This window comes from Eleutherodactylus coqui, chromosome 1, assembly GCF_035609145.1.
Source record: "Eleutherodactylus coqui strain aEleCoq1 chromosome 1, aEleCoq1.hap1, whole genome shotgun sequence".
Taxonomy (NCBI): domain Eukaryota; kingdom Metazoa; phylum Chordata; class Amphibia; order Anura; family Eleutherodactylidae; genus Eleutherodactylus; species Eleutherodactylus coqui.
This window is the reverse complement of record NC_089837.1, coordinates 8506629-8524172: the sequence shown is the minus strand read 5'-3', so window position 1 is coordinate 8524172 and position 17544 is coordinate 8506629. Positions and strand designations below refer to the sequence as shown.

Sequence of the window (17544 nt, the reverse complement as noted above, 5' to 3'; positions counted from 1 at the left end):
GATACCCCCACATGTAATCTATATACGACCTGTCCCCCATACATCTCTGACCTAATATCCTGATACCCCCACATGTAATCTATATACAACCTGTCCCCTCCATCCATCTCTGACCTAATATCCTGATACCCCCACATGTAATCTATATACAACTTGTGCCCCATACATCTCTGACCTAATATCCTGATACCCCCACATGTAATCTATATACAACCTGTCCCCTCCATCCATCTCTGACCTAATATCCTGATACCCCCCACATATAATATATATACAAACTGTCCCCTCCGTCCATCTCTAACCTAATATCCTGATGCCTCCCACATGTGATCTATATTCAACCTGTCCCCCATACATCTCTGACCTAATATCCTGATACCTCCCACATGTAATCTAAATACAACCTGTCCCCCCATAAATGTCTGACCTAATTTCCTGATACCCTCCACATGTAATCTATATACAACCTGTCCCCACATACATGTCTGACCTAATATCCTGATACCCTGCACATGTAATCTATATACAACCTGTCCTCTCATACATATCTGACCTAATATCCTGATACCCCCACATGTAATCTATATACAACCTGTCCCCCATACATCTCTGACCTAATATCCTAATACCTCCCCAAATGTAATCTATATACAACCTGTCCACCCCCCCCCCATACATCTCTGACCTAATAGCCTGCTATCCCCACATGACATCTATATACAACCTGTCCCCCATACATCTCTGACCTAATATCCTGATACCCCCACATGTAATCTATATACAACCTGTCCCCCATACATCTCTGACCTAATGTCCTGATACCCCCACATGTAATCTATACACAACCTGTCCCCCCCCCATACATCTCTGACCTAATATCCTGCTATCCCCACATGCCATCTATATACAACCTGTCCCCCATACATCTCTGACCTAATATCCTGATACGCCCCGCAAGTAATCTATATACAACCTGTCCCCCATACATCTCTGACCTAATATCCTGATACCCCCACATGTAATCTATGTACAACCTGCCCCCCCATACATCTCTGACCTAATATACTGATACCCCACATGTAATCTATATACAACCTGTCCCCCCATACATCTCTAACCTAATATCCTGATACCCCCACATGTAATCTATATACAACCTGTCCGCTCCCATACACCTCTAACCTAATATCCTGATACCCCCACATGTAATCTATATACAACCTGTCCCCCCCCATACATCTCTACCTAATATCATGATACCCTCACATGTAATCTATATACTACCTGTCCCTCCATACATACCTGACCTAGTATCCTGATACCCCCCCATGTAATCTATATACAACCTGTCCCTCCATACACCTCTGAGCTAATATCCTGATACCCCCACATGTAATCTATATACAACCTGTCCCCCCATACATCTCTGACCTAATATCCTGATACCCCCACATGTAATCTATATACTACTGGTCCCCTTCATATATCGCCATCCTCAGCTTCAAAATTTATCTTCCATGTCTTAAATAAAGTGTGTACTATGCAGTAATCTTGCTTTCACCACATTGCTGTGAGTTACTTACCCCCTCACTTACTGTCTTCTTTCTTTGTCTCCTATATATTGTAAGGCCTGGCGCTCAGGGTCCTGTCTACCTCTGCCAGGCTGTCACTCATTGTGGATATTTTCGCATCCGCATTTGGTTTTCCTGGCACAATTCTGTCTCTCTATTACATTTTGGGAGTAGAAGGATGGAATGAAACTTACTTTTCATCTTTTAATGAGTTTGCAAAAGAAAAAAAAAAACTATCTTTTTTTTTGTTAAGTGCAGGAAAATAACAAAAACCTAACAAATATACCGTCCTTACTAGATACATCACCATGAGTAGGGAGCAGGGCCGTACTAATAGGATCAAGGAGTTTCACTCCTCTGCTCTGGGATATCATTCCATTGTTCGCCTTGGTTACCGCCACCACAATGGGTTATCAGATAAGTGCCACCTCACACAAGTCCTTATCTCCTTCCCTTGGACCTCATGAGGCGTCATTACTTACCATCACTGAGGACGGAGGAGAGTCCTAGGATTAGTAGGAGAACGTCTGAGAACATGACTGCTGCTTGCTTCAGGTTGGGGCGTCTACTTGGTCTTTATATAGTATTTAGTTATGACATCCGCAGTTAACAAGATGAGAGAAGCTTCTCACCTCGTGACACAACAATACAACAAAGACCTGAGAAGAATGAGGAATTAATAATCCTGAGAACAATCAGCATAATTACTTTATAATACATTACAAAGACTGCGGGGAACAGAAAGACCTGAGAAAGGCACAATTACCGTGTTATACGATGACTGCTCAGGGCCTTATATATTAATGGCTATATTCTTCTACTGACCAGGCCCATTATAATGACTTCCATTACCTGTGACAGATGTATAAGTGACCTGACACACAAGCCTCCATGGCTTAATGAGCCTCAGAGAAATAATGTGCATGAGGTAGACTGAGGGATAATGAAATACGGCAGTGCACGGGGCTGAGTAGCTAAGGTGGATCTGGGGACGCCTCTACACTACAGGGAAGACATGTTGCTCAGGTGTAGTGGCCCAGAGTTAATGGGGTCCCCTCCAGAATGTTCTATGTATGTCTCATGCTAGTGTCTTGTTTGTAAAGTGCATCAGATTTATGTGTATTACTGTTTGGAGGCATGAATGGGTTAATGTCTGGAATATCCTATTCTGTCTGGAATATGTATCGTTTGTGGTCACGTGATGATGCTTGATATGTGTTTGCATAAAAGCAAAGTCTAAAAAGTGAACCTATAGGTCAGACAAGTCAAGTCAGTCTGAGGACTAGTGAGTGACAGACACTACAGAGTAGAGGGAAGCAGGAGCATGGAAGAGTCTGAGAGGTAGTCGGTGGTTCCTGCCTGGGCCCAAGGTTAGCTGCCATCTCCAAGGAAGTGAATGTGCCCTGGACTGAGAGAAACGTGAGGAAACCGCATGGGTCCGGAGAGAGATTAAGGACCCGCTTGCAAATCGAGAAGTGTGAGTGACTGGCAGGAGAGTGAAAAAGAGTTGCTGGGAGAGCTAAGACCTACAGATAACTGGGACTGTGGAGATACAAATGCCTCGTTAATCCTCCCTGCATCTCCACTGTAAGAAATGCTGGACTGTTGTAATTAATACCTGTTAAGTAAATAAAGAAAACCAAATGTTGCCTCTTCCTTTTCAGAAAAGTATACTCTGTGCATAGACTACTTTATTTCTCGAGATTTACATTTCCAAAGATCCACCACAGGGTACAGAACGTTGGCGTCACGAGTGACATATTGAGCTACAGGTAACTGGTTACTATCCCTGTGATCTCACCCAGCAGAAAAGAGGTAGGGTCCCATGATAGAGCTCCATAACAAGGTTAATGACTCTACCCCACTGTCTCCTCAGCTGAGGGCCTGCTCTTCAAAAGCTGCACAGGTACCTTTTAGCATTTTACCTGGGCTATGACATGGAAAAACAATGCCCGGTTGTACAAATCTCGCTGTGACGCTTTTGAGCCCTGGGGCAATCCAAGCAAAAGACACTAAACCACAAATCATCACCTCCTTTTGACTGATGTGTCAGCCCATGGATTAGATGCATCATCATAGGGTATAACACTTATGATGGGCAGACCAGCTTACCTCTGCTTCAGATACCATCATCTAGCTTTTCAGCTCCTTTTGCTTTCTACTCCTCCACCTCACTCTGCGGTGCCTGTGCCTAAAAGCTCGATAACAAGGAAAAATTCCATCCCCTTTCATCCAGTTTCCTGTTTCATCTTTGCTCCGAGTGCTCTAGTTGCTATGAGCCTGGACTTTGACAAATGCATTTTTTTTGGTTAGAAATAGTACCAACAACATAACTTCTACATTTTTGATTTGGCTTGCCCAAGTACCCTACAAAGCTTCTACTAAGCCAATGGGCCCATAACTATGAGCAATGTTCAAGGAGTACCTGGACCTTGTGTGCAGCTGGCAGTCTAACCTCCAGCTATCTTACATGTCTGTGTGTGCCTACAGCTCCACCTCCTGGGCTGACCTCCTAGGTGGGAGTAATTGTCATATTAGTAATTCCTGTCACATGGCGAGTGCACATCCTGTCTTGTATGAGCTGTCTTTGAAGCTAGCTATAGAAAAACTTTACATTAGCAATGTAATTCTTAACATTTCTTAATTTTCAAAAGCGTTTTCAGGGATCTAGGATCTAAGCTCAGGGTGATGACCTCCTAGGTAGTTTTCTCAGAAATACACCTGTACTACAAGCAATGCCAGAAAGGCAGTGGGAGATTAGGGAGGTAAACAAGTGGCTCCTGAGTTGGTGTAGGAAGGAGGGGTTTGGGTTCTTGAAGAACTGGGCTAACTTTGCTTTCGGCTAAAGACTCCACTGTAGGGACGGGGTGCAGTCGTACTGGGGGAGAAGAACTAGTTTAAAATGGGGACCGGGAGGAGGGCATCAAGAGCAGTACAGGGAAGACAGTGTAGACAGTGACCTAGGACCAAATAATGGGTATGGGGGTCTAACGGGGGATGGGGTTAGTATAGTTAGAACTGACAAAACAGCTAATGGGACCATAAGTAGCACAATGAATGTAAAGAATACCAACAACTGTATGAATTGTATGGCAATGAATGCAAGAAGTCTGATCAGTAAAGTGGGTGAGCTTGAATGTCTGATGAAAATTATGATATAGTAGGAATAACAGAAACATGGCTTGATAAGTGTGACTGGGTGATGAACTTACAGGGTTACAATCTCTTCAGAAGAGCCATGGGAACAAGAAAGGGGGAGGGGTATGTCTGTACGTTAAATTCTACTTCATGCCAAGGCTACGAGGAAAATATAGGTGTTGGAGATGAACATGTGGAATCTCTGTGGGTAGAAATACAGGGAGGGAAAAATAACAAAATGCTGATAGGGGTTTTCTATAGGCCGGCAAAAATAACAGAAGAAACTGAAAATTTATTATTAAGACAAATAGAAGAGGTGTCAAACCGCAACGAAGTAATTATTATGGGGGACTTTAATTATTCGGATATAATCTGGGAGGACGAAACCTGCAAATCTCACAGGGGTGATAAGTAGAGATGAGCGAGCACCAAAATGCTCGGGTGCTCGTTACTCGGGACGAAGTTTTCGCGATGCTCGAGGGTTCGTTTCGAGTAACGAACCCCATTGAAGTCAATGGGCGACCCGAGCATTTTTGTATTTCGCCGATGCTTAATAAGGTTTCCTTGTGTGAAAATCTGGGCAATTCCAGAAAGTGATGGGAACGACACAGCAACGGATAGGGCAGGCGAGGGGCTACATGTTGGGCTGCATCTCAAGTTCACAGGTCCCACTATTAAGCCACAATAGCGGCAAGAGTGGGCCCCCCCCCCCTCCCAACAACTTTTACTTCTGAAAAGCCCTCATTAGCATGGCGTACCTTTGCTAAGCACCACACTACCTCCAACAAAGCACAATCACTGCCTGCATGACACTCCACTGCCACTTCTCCTGGGTTACATGCTGCCCAACCCCCCCCCCCCACAGCGCACACCAAAGTGTCCCTGCGCAGCCTTCAGCTGCCCTCATGCCACACCGCCCTCATGTCTATTTAGAAGTGCGCCTGCCATGAGGAGGAACCGCAGGCACACACTGCAGAGGGTTGGCACGGCTAGGCAGCGACCCTCTTTAAAAGGGGTGGGGCGATAGCCCACAATGCTGTACAGAAGCAATGAGAAATAGAATCCTGTGCCACCGCCATCAGGAGCTGCACACGTGGGCATAGCAATGGGGAACCTATGTGCCACACACTATTCATTCTGTCAAGGTGTCTCTGCATGCCCCAGTCAGACCGGGCTTTTTAATTCATAGACACAGGCAGGTACAACTCCCTATTGTGAAGTCCCTGTCGACCGACAGCATGGGTGGCTCCCTGGAACCCACCGGCGGTACATAAAAATATCCCATTGCATTGCCCAACACAGCTGAGGTAGTAATGTCGTGCTTAATGCAGGTGGGCTTCGGCCCACACTACATGCCCCAGTCAGACTGGGGCTCTTTAGAAGTGGACACATGTAGTTACAACTCCGTGTGGACCCACGGCATGGGTGGCTCCCTGGAACCCACCAGCGGCACATAAATATATCCCATTGCAGTGCCCAACACAGCTGATGTAACGTCAGCTGTAATGCAGGTGGGCAAAAAATTCATTGGATTACACTGTAGACGAGGGCCCCCAAAAATTGGTGTACCAACAGTACTAATGTACCTCAGAAAAATTGCCCATGCCCAACCAAGAGGGCAGGTGAAACCTATTAATCGCTTTGGTTAATGTGGCTTAAGTGGTAACTAGGCCTGGAGGCAGCCCAGTTTAACGAAAAATTGGTTCAAGTTAAAGTTTCAACGCTTTTAAGAGCATTGAAACGTATAAAAATTGTTTAGAAAAATTATGAGTGAGCCTTGTGGGCCTAAGAAAAATTGCCCGTTCGGCGTGATTATGTGAGGTTTCAGGAGGAGGAGCAGGAGGAGGAGGATGAATATTATACACAGATTGATGAAGCAGAAATGTCCCCGTTTTGGATGGTGAGAGAGAACGATGCTTCCATCCGCGGGTGCAGCCTACGTATTGCTTAGGTATCGCTGCTGTCCGCTGGTGCAGAAGAGAAGTCTGGGGAAATCCAGGCTTTGTTCATCTTGATGAGTGTAAGCCTGTCGGCACTGTCGGTTGACAGGTGGGTACGCTTATCCGTGATGATTCCCCCAGCCACACTAAATACACTCTCTGACAAGACGCTAGCCGCAGGACAAGCAAGCACCTCCAGGGCATACAGCGCGAGTTCAGGCCACGTGTCCAGCTTCGACACCCAGTAGTTGTAGGGGGCAGAGGCGTCACGGAGGACGGTCGTGCGATCGGCTACGTACTCCCTCACCATCTTTTTACAGTGCTCCCGCCGACTCAGCCTTGACTGGGGAGCGGTGACACAGTCTTGGTGGGGAGCCATAAAGCTGGCAAAGGCCTTGGAGAATGTTCCCCTGCCTGCGCTGTACATGCTGCATGATCTCTGCGCCTCCCCTGCTACCTGGCCCTCGGAACTGCGCCTTCTGCCACTAGCGCTGTCGGATGGGAAGTTTACCATCAGTTTGTCCACCAGCGCCCTGTGGTATTGCATCATTCTCGAACCCCTTTCCTCTTCGGGAATGAGAGTGCAAAGGCTCTCCTTATACCGTGGGTCGAGCAGTGTGTACACCCAGTAATCCGTAGTGGCCAGAATGCGTGTAACGCGAGGGTCACGAGAAAGGCATCCTAACATGAAGTCAGCCATGTGTGCCAGGGTACCTGTACGCAACACATGGCTGTCTTCACTAGGAAGATCACTTTCAGGATCCTCCTCCTCCTCCTCTTCCTCCTCCTCAGCCCATACACGCTGAAAGGATGACAGGCAAGCAGCATGGGTACCGTCAGCAGTGGGCCAAGCTGTCTCTTCCCCCTCCTCCTCATCCTCCTCATGCTCCTCCTCCTGAACGCGCTGAGATATAGACAGGAGGGTGCTCTGACTATCCAGCGACATACTGTCTTCCCCCGGATCTGTTTCCGAGCGCAAAGCGTCTGCCTTTATGCTTTGCAGGGAACTTCTCAAGATGCATAGCAGAGGAATGGTGACGCTAATGATTGCAGCATCGCCGCTCACTACCTGGGTAGACTCCTCAAATTTTCCAAGGACCTGGCAGATGGCTGCCAACCAGGCCACTCTTCTGTAAATAATTGAGGAGGCTGACTCACACTGCGCCGCGCAAGTTGGAGTTGGTATTCCACTATAGCTGTACGCTGCTCATAGAGTCTGGCCAACATGTGGAGCGTAGAGTTCCACTGTGTGGGCACGTCGCACAGCAGTCGGTGCACTGGCAGATTAAACCGATGTTGCAGTGTCCGCAGGGTGGCAGCGTGCGTGTGGGATTTGCGGAAATGTGCGCAGAGCTGGCGCACCTTTCCGAGCAGGTATGACAAGTGGGGGTAGCTTTTCAGAAAGCGCTGAACCACCAAATTAAACACATGGGCCAGGCATGGCACGTGCGTGAGGCTGCCGAGCTGCAGAGCCGCCACCAGGTTACGGCCGTTGTCACACACGACCATGCCCGGTTGGAGGCTCAGCGGCGCAAGCCAGCGGTCGGTCTGCTCTGTCAGACCCTGCAGCAGTTCGTGGGCCGTGTGCCTCTTCTCTCCTAAGCTGAGTAGTTTCAGCACGGCCTGCTGACGCTTGCCCACCGGTGTGCTGCCACGCCGCGTTACACCGACTGCTGGCGACGTGCTGCTGACACATCTTGATTGCGAGACAGAGGTTGCGTTGGAGGAGGAGGAGGAGGAAGGTGCTTTAGTGGAGGAAGAGGCAGTGGTGCAAACCGGAGGCGGTGAACGGGCATCGTCCCACCTTGTGGGGTGTTTGGCCATCATATGCCTGCGCATGCTGTTGGTGGTGCCTCCCCAGCTGATCTTGGCGCGACAAAGGTTGCACACCACTGTTTGTCGGTCGTCAGGCGTCTGTGAAAAACTGCCACACCGTAGAGCACCTTGACCTGTGCAGGGTGGCATGGCGCGAGGGGGCGCTTTGGGAAACAGTTGGTGGATTATTCAGTCTGGCCCTGCCTCTACCCCTGGCCACCACACTGGCTCGGCCTGTGCCCACACCCTGACTTGGGCCTCCGCGTCCTCGCCCGCGTCCATGTCCTATAGGCCTACCCCTACCCCTCAGCATGGTGTATTACCAGTGATTTGATTTCCCAGGCAGGAAAGAAAGTGGCGCAAGCCTGCAGCCAAAATACAATTTTTTCCCTTGTTTTTCAAAGGACAAGCCACACTGCGTGTATTCAATGAATACTACTAAGTTTAATAACTGTGTTGCGGCCCTGCAAAAGTGTCACAGAACTTTACTGTTGCAGAGTTATTAACTGTGGCAGAGCAGGTATTTCCCAGGCAGGAAAGAAATTGGCGCAAGGCTGCACTCAACCGTAGCTGGTTGCGTCTGATTTTTTTACGTTCTCCATGCAGCACACACGTACCCAGAGCCCTTAGGACTGACAGAGGCAGGCCAAATATAATTTTTTCCCTTTTGTTTAAAAGGATAGGCCCACTGTGCCTATTCAATGAACAATAACTGTGTTGTGGCCCTGCCTACACAATTCTGTGCCTGTAGTATCAATGCAGGGTACAATGCTCTGCACCGCCGATTTTGAGAAGAAAAAAAAAAGCAACACTGCTAACAGCAGCCTGCACAGTACTCCACACAGTTAAATGTGGCCCTAGAAAGGACCGTTGAGGTTCTTGAAGGCTACACTCACTCCTAACACTCTCCCTGCCTAAGCACCACTTCTGTCCCTAATGCCGGGTGCAATGCTCTGCACTGCCGATTTTGAGAAGAAAAAAAAAATTCTCCACTGCTAACAGCAGCCTGCACACACGTAGATGTGGCCCTAAGAAGGACCGTTGGGGTTCTTGAAGCCTACACTCACTACAAACACTCTCCCTACAGCAACTCCAATAGAACAGCACTTTCCCTCACTAACTCACACGGCATCTGAGGCGAGCCGCGGGAGGGGCCGACTTTTATACTCGGGTGACATCTGATCGCCCCAGCCACTCACAGCAGGGGGGTGGTATAGGGCTTGAACGTCACAGGGGGAAGTTGTAATGCCTTCCCTGTCTTTCAATTGGCCAGAAAAGCGCGCTAACGTCTCAGAGAGGAAACTGAAAGTAACCGGAACATCGCGTGGTACTTGTTACGAGTAACGAGCATCCCGAACACCCTAATATTCGCACGAATATCAAGCTCGGACGAGTACGTTCGCTCATCTCTAGTGATAAGTTCTTGAGAACAATTAAAGATAACTACCTTACCCAGCTTGTACGGGCACCAACTAGAGGGAGGGCCATCCCAGACTTAGTATTAAGTAACAAACCGTTAAGAATCATGGGGGTGCAGGTTGAGGGACACTTTGGAAATGGTGACCACAATATAATTAAATTTCCATCTGTCATTCAATAGGAAGACTTTTGAGGGAGCGACAAACAAACTAAACTAAAGCACAATTTGAACAGCTCAGAATTATTCTTGGCAACATTAACCCCTTAGAGACCCAGCCCGTTTGCGGCTTAATGACCAGGCCAAATTTTGGAAATCTGACATGTCACTTTTACATGGAAAAACACTGTGAAGATTTTGCATATCCCAGTAATTCTGACATAATTTTTTCGCCACATGTTGTACTTCATTTAGGCAGAAAAAATAGACCGCTAGGATTTGTGTATATTTATTAAAGGCGCCAAAATTAGAAAAAAGTTGAAAAAATCTGCTTATTTCTCACATTTTCAACTGCAATATCTCAAATGTGTGCAAACATAAGATAGAAACTTTTGATAAGCTATATATTTCCATCTGTTTACTTTACTTTGGGCGCACATTGGAAAAATTTTCGTTTTTTTTAATCATTTAGGAGCCGTACAAATTTAACATTAATTATTAACATTTTGAGGAACACTTTATTTTCCGGCACCGAGCCAAGATTACAGCGACTCCTGGTGTCAGACTTATAGATAACCCTACAAATGACCCAATTTTACAAACTACACCCCTTAATGTATTCACTGAGGGGGTCAGGAGGATTTTGACCCCACAGTTTCTTTTCAGAAATTAATACAATTTAGTCGAGAAAAAATAAAATTTAATATTTTTGCAAATATGTCATTTTAAACACAGGAATTTTTTCTAGAGTGTACATGAAAATGAGGATTTACACCCCAAAATGCATACCCCCATTTGTCCCGTGTTCAGAAACATACCCATTGTGGCCCTAAACTTCTGTCCGAATGCACAACGGGGCCAAAACCGAAAGGAGCAGCCAGTGGCTTTCAGATCAGACATTTTGCTTGAAGGTGTTTTAGGCCCCATTGCCCACTTGTAGAGCCCATGAGCGGCCAAAACGCGGAGGACCACCACAAATGACCCCATTTTGGAAACTAGACCCCTTAACGCATTCATCTGGGGGTGTACTGCGTATTTTGACCCCACCCATGTTTTTTTTTCTCAATCAAATTTTTATTGGTATCAAATAAATGAGATAATATACAGATATGCATTTTCTTGTCTTACATCTTAGGTACATAAAATGGATAAAATCTGATAGACATTATGATTACTGTTGATACATTTTTAGGCTTAGTTTAATGTCTTAAAGGATAGTCAGTTCTTCATATAAAGTATAGAGGTGGGGATGGTGGGAAGGAGGGGAGAGGGGGGGTGGAGAGGGGAGGCATAAAAGAGGAAAGCAACATGAAAGAGCACCCCTTTTAAACATCAGGCTGTAAATCTGTTATTCCAATGAGTCCATACTGTTTTGTACTTAACATAGGCGTTATTTCTGTGTGCAAGAACTTTTTCGTAAATGCTATGCTCAGATATCATTTGTATTAGGTCGTTTACATGCGGTATTTCTGTTCTTCGCCACTTTCTGACTAGAAGTAGTTTTGCTCCCATCAAAATATGGCATATCAAATGTCTGGTATCGGGTCTAATTCCCTTAAGTCCAAGAGCAGGAGAGCTGTAGCAGGACGTCTTGGAAACTTTGTTTCTGAGAGTTTATTAATGAATAGACGGCAGACCAGTAGAATGAAATTAGAGGGCAAGACCAAAATATGTGTAGTAGTGATCCTTCTTGTCCATAGCCCCTACAACACATAGCATCTTAGGTCAAGCGTCTATTCCTTAGTTGTACTGGTGTAAGAATACCATCCTGTAAGAGTTTTTAGGTGAGTTTCTATCATATTGGAGAAGTTTGTCGCTTGTTTTGCTCTTTTAAACGAGTCTAACCAGCTCTCTAATGGGATCTTTATTTTTAACTCTTTTTCCCAATTTAGAAGATGACATTTCTTCCCTGGTTTCAGATTACCCCCCATATGATCATAGAAGAGTGTCGTTTTGGATTTGCTTCCTTTTTGAAGTTTGAGTATATTTGATGTTAAAGTTTGTGGGAGTGAAATTTCCTGTAGTTGGGTGGTTTGGACTAGCGATCTTATCTGGAACTATTTGAACAATTGAGTCTTTGGTAGATTGTATTGCTCGAATAGCTTTGTGAAGGATTTTAGAACTTCATCTTCAAAAAGATCTGATATAAACTCTATTCCCGCTCCAGACCAGGGTGATACTCGTAGCCCCGGAATGAAATGTTCTAGGGTGTCAATTGGGATCTGATTATGAGCCTCTTTCACAGATTTTTCTGAAAGGTGGGTAAGTTTAGTCCACGCCTCTAGTGTCGCAGAGATAGTTAATGAGGCAGGGGGAATGTGTAGTTTTGTTTTTAGGAGTGGGTGTAGGGCTGACAAGATTGTTGCGTAGATTAGTGGGCTTAAAGATTTCGAGTTTGCCATTTCAAGTTCTATATTGTACCAGCTGATTGATGTAGAGTGGGTAATCCAACATTTTGATTGGTTGAGTAACAATGCATGTTGGTAAGCTTCTAGGTTAGGGAGGTCTACTCCTCCCTGTGATTTATGTAAGGACAGAATAGAGCAGGCTATTCTGGGGGGCTTGCCGTTCCACGGATAATCAGTCATCTGTCTTTGAAGTTTTTGTAGAATTAATTGGGGGATTGGTATGGGTAATGTCCGGAAATAATATAATATTATTGGGAGAATTACCATTTTATATAAAACTATTCGACCAATCCACATAGTTTGATGCTTTTAAAAATCATTTAGCTCTTCCTGAAGTGTCTTCAATAGGGGGTATAGTTGGCTGATATTAAGTTAGTTAGGGGAAATCATATTTGAATGCTGAGATATGGGACATTTTGAGGTTGCCACTGGAAGGGAAATTCTTGTTTTATCTCACTTTTTTGGTCTTCATTTATATGGATGCCTAAAATTTGTGACTTGGAGACATTTAGTTTGTAATATGAGATTTTTGAGAATAGCCAGAGGAGTAAGCATATCTTAGAGAAACTATGGGGGTAGTTAACATTAGTAGAGTATCATCTGCAAATAGACTTATTTTGTGTTGTCTAGTTCCTGCGTGTATTCCTTTAATGTTGGGATTTAATCTTATGTATTCCGCTAGGGGTTCCATTGCTAAAATAAAAATCAGTGGCGATAATGAGCATCCCTGACTGGTTCCATTTGTAATGTGGAAGGATTCGGATAATGTGCCGTCTACTAAGATCCTTGTCGAGGGAGTTGAATATAGTGCTTTAATTGCTTTGATGAAATTACCAGAAAAAACAAATTTTTAGAGTACAGAAAAGGTTTATCCCCAATAAAGCCGATCGAAGGCTTTTTCAGCATCTAAAGCCAGGAGTATGGCCGGGGTACGAGAGGAATCTAGCAGAGAGAGGAGATTTATCACTCTACTTGTTCCATCAGAAGCTTGTCTTCCTTTAAAGGGGTTGTCCCGCAGCAGCAAGTGGGGTATACACTTCTGTATGGCCATATTAATGCACTTTGTAATGTACATCGTGCATTAATTATGAGCCATACAGAAGTTATTCACTTACCTGTTCCGTTGCTAGCGTCCTCGTCTCCATGGTGCCGTCTAATTTTCAGTGTCTAATCGCCCGATTAGACGCGCTTGCGCAGTCCGGTCTTCTTCTTTTCTGAATGGGGCCGCTCGTGCCGGAGAGCAGCTCCTCGTAGCTCCGCCCCGTCACGTGCCGATTCCAGCCAATCAGGAGGCTGGAATCGGCAATGGACCGCACAGAAGACCTGCGGTCCACCGAGGGAGAAGGTCCCGGCGGCCATCTTCACAAGGTAAGTAAGAAGTCACCGGAGCGCGGGGATTCAGGTAAGCACTGTCCGTTTTTTTGTTTTTTTAACCCCTGCATCGGGTTTGTCTCGCACCGAACGGGGGGGCTATTGAAAAAAAAACCCAGTTTTGGCGCGGGACAACCCCTTTAATAAAGCCTACTTGATCGGAGTGGACTATGGACAGCAGTTGACTGAAGCCTTTGTGCTAAAATTTTTGAGTATCATTTTGGGTCGCAATTAAGCTATGATATAGGGCGAAAGTTTAAGGAAGAAGGGTCTTTGCCGGGTTTAGCTATAGTCACTACTGTGGCTTCAAGCATTCCTTTTGGGAAATTACCCTGTTCTATAGCCAGATTGAACGCTTGCATTAAGTGTGGTGCCAGAGGTCCTGCAAAAGATTTATAATATTTGTTAGAAAATCCATCTGGGCCTGGAGATTTTTTATTTTTTATTTATTTTTTTTTATTCTAATTTGCTAAGAAAAGATATTTCTTGTTGAGTTGGTTGAGGGATGGAGTTGTCCTCTTTAAGATTATACAGTTTTTCGTAAAATTTACAGAAGCTTTTGGCTATCTGTTTTGGGTGAGATATTTTTATACCTTTTTGGCTTCTGGGTTAGTTATTAATGGGATTTTTGTTTTAATTGTTTTTTTTTTTTTTACTAGATTCGCCATTGGTCTAGAAGGTTTATTGATCGAAGAGTAGTATGTTTTTCTTGTATTTTTTTATCGCTTTGTCAAAGTTATTCATGAGGAGAGCATGCAATTTTTGTCTTAAAGGGGTTGTCTCGCGAAAGCAAGTGGGGTTAAGCACTTCTGTATGGCCATATTAATTCACTTTGTAATATACATCTTGCATTAAATATGAGCCATACAGAAGTTATTCACTTACCTTGCCTGCGCTGGCGTCCGCGTCTCCATGGCTCCGTCTAACTTCAGCGTCTAATCGCCCGATTAGACGCGCTTGCACAGAAGGGTCTTCTGCCTTCGGGTCTGTCCGGCAGCAGCGGCGTGCTGGCTCCGCCCCTTCTATGCTTCATCGCGTAGCTCCGCCCCATCATGTGTGCCGATTCCAGCCTCCTGATTGGCTGGAATCAGCACACGTGACGGGGGCGGAGCTACGCGATGACGCATAGAAGGGGCGGAGCCAGAACGCGGCTCGTGACAGACCAAGCCGAAGGCAGAAGACCCTTCTACGCAAGCGCGTCTAATCGGGCGATTAGACGCTGAAGTTAGACGGAGCCATGGAGACGGGGACGCCAGCGCAGGGAAGGTAAGTGAATAACTTCTGTATGGCTCATATTTAATGCACGATATATATTACAAAGTGCATTAATATGGCCATACAGAAGTGCTGAACCCCACTTGCTTTCGCGAGACAACCCCTTTAAGTTGAAGAGTTGTTTGTGATTTTCATCCGCAGGCAAGTTGTGTGAGAGGTTTTCAGTATTTGTGATCTGGGAGAGAATGTCATTTAGTTGTTTTTCTTTTACCCTCTTATTTTTGCACTGAGTTTAATGAGCACTCCTCTAATGAATGCCTTATGTGCATTCCAAATTGTTATAGGGGACACCTCCGGAGTTGTGTTATATTTAAAGTACTCCATCAGAGCGTCAGATATAGTTTTAGAGTGGTGAGGATTTCCCATCAGGAATACATAATTCCTTCATGGTCAACTTTCCCCTCCATTCTCTCTCCACTGAAAGGTGGCCAAGATGGAAGCATGGTCTGACCATGTAGCCTTATTAATTGAGGCGTCTGTGACTAAAGGTAGAGACCATGTGTCTACTAAAATCAGATCAATTCGCGAAAACGACCTATGACTTGGGGAATAAAATGTGTACTCTCTTGCTGAGGCGTTCATACACCTAAAGGTATCATAGAGTGCCTCTGTTAGGAGGAAACTTACCAGCAGCGCGGTCGGGTTTCAGCAGCATGCCAGACCTGCTGCTGGGGTCCAGGCACGACATTTTTCCTTCCGGGTCCGGCGCCGGTTCCCTAAGGGTGGCAGCGCAGCTCTGAGAGTCTTTTCTGATGTGAGTGGGTGGGTCTTCTTCCTCCACCCACCAGCATGTCATTGGCTCCGCCCCCCTTGCTAGACATAAAAGGCAGCAGCTGGCTAGGTTCATTGCCAGTGTTTGTTTGTAACTAGTGAGGTTAACTAGGTCTCTCTGGTCTTCAAACCTTGCTTCAAACCTTGCCTTAACCCTTGCTCTACCCTTCTTGCTGTAGGTTTTTTCAGTCTCCAGTTTCTCCCTGTTTTTGTGCTCCTTTTCCCCGTTAGGATCAGGGTTCCCTAGACAGTATAGGGACCGCTGCCCAGTTGTCCCCCTGAGTTTAGCCAGGGCGGGGCAAGTAGATAGGGTCAGAGGGGTGGGTGGTTTTTAGGGACTCCCAGTCTTCTTCTGTACCCACCTAACAGCCTCTTTCTGTAGCCAAGGGCTCAGCACTGGAGATTTTCTAAATATCTGACTTATTGTATCGATGTCTCCATCAGGGATGAGATTAAAGTCTCCACAAATGATCAGTCTACCCCTTCCATGCTTCCGCAATTTTTGATTATTTTGTTTAGAACTCTTATCTGTGCTGCATTAGGTGCATATAAATTCAATATAGTAAAGGGAATAGAGTTCAGACTACCTGAAATAATAATAGATCTTCCTTTAGGGTCTAGTATTACAGAGGTTGTCTCTACAATGACCGAGTATCTAAAAGCCATCAAAACACCTCCTTTTTTGTTTGATGCACAGGCTAGAAATATATTGGGAAATTTAGTGTGCGTTAATTTTGGGCATGCAGAAGCATCGGAGTGTGTTTCCTGCACACATAATATATCTGCATTTTGGGTTAGGACTTCTTTCCATAATGCTGAGCATTTAAATGGTGAATTTAGCCCATTGGCGTTTATGGAAAGAAGTTTGACCGCCATGGTGGGTGTATATTTTTACTATAGAGCAGTATGGACAGTGTGATGCCTAATCATAACAAAGGGAATAAACAACCAGCATGTTAGCTTGAACATAGAATCCATCAAACAATTGACGGATGGATAACATAACAACAAGACCATATGGAATGTGGGCTTGTGCAGTACGGGGGGTAAAATTCACCTGAGTGAATGAGCAGTAAACAGGCTTTACCGAGATGAATCTCTGGTATGTAGGGTTAGAATTTTTTTTTCTTCAATGGGCTGCTTCAAAGGTCGAAACATTCTTTTCCGGTGCTCTTTGTCTTCTAGTTAGGCCTCTAGAGGTGTCGTCCGGTATGGAGATGCCTCAGGATTTCAACATCGAGATTGCATTTTCTGGTTTAGAGAAAATATGGTTGGCTCCGTCTTTATGAACCGCTGTCAGCCTCCAACTGTATGCAAATAATTCTATAATTATTTACACCACTCTGTGTCTGCTCTATTCGTAATCCACTATGCTGAGGGGTAGGGGTAGGGCTAGAGGACGTGGACGCGGGCGAGGACGCGGAGGTCCAAGTGAGGGTGTGGACACAGGCTGAGTTCCTGGTCCAGGTGAATCGTAGCCAGCTGCTGCGTGATTAGGAGAGAGGCAAGTTTCTGGGGTCCCCAGCTTCATATCACAATTTTTGGGTCCGTGTGGTAGACCTTTATTACAAAATGAGCAGTGTGAGCAGGTCCTGTCGTGGATGGCAGAAAGTGCATCCAGCAATGTATTGACCACCCAGTCTTCTACGCCGTCCACTGCTGCAACTCTGAATCCTCTG

The 17544-nt window shown here is 45.5% G+C and overlaps 1 protein-coding gene across 1 annotated transcript in view; it reads right to left on the bottom strand.

The window, feature by feature from the left end:
* The window catches only part of LOC136608943 (uncharacterized), a 105069-nt gene extending 89299 nt beyond the window's left edge, over positions 1–15770 (bottom strand). The window contains exon 1 of the mRNA XM_066589137.1: positions 15722–15770. Within this exon, the coding sequence (XP_066445234.1) occupies positions 15722–15749 (28 nt within the window). The 5' untranslated portion in view covers positions 15750–15770. The remainder of the gene's footprint in view (positions 1–15721) is intronic.
* Between the last annotated feature and the right edge of the window lie 1774 nt (positions 15771–17544).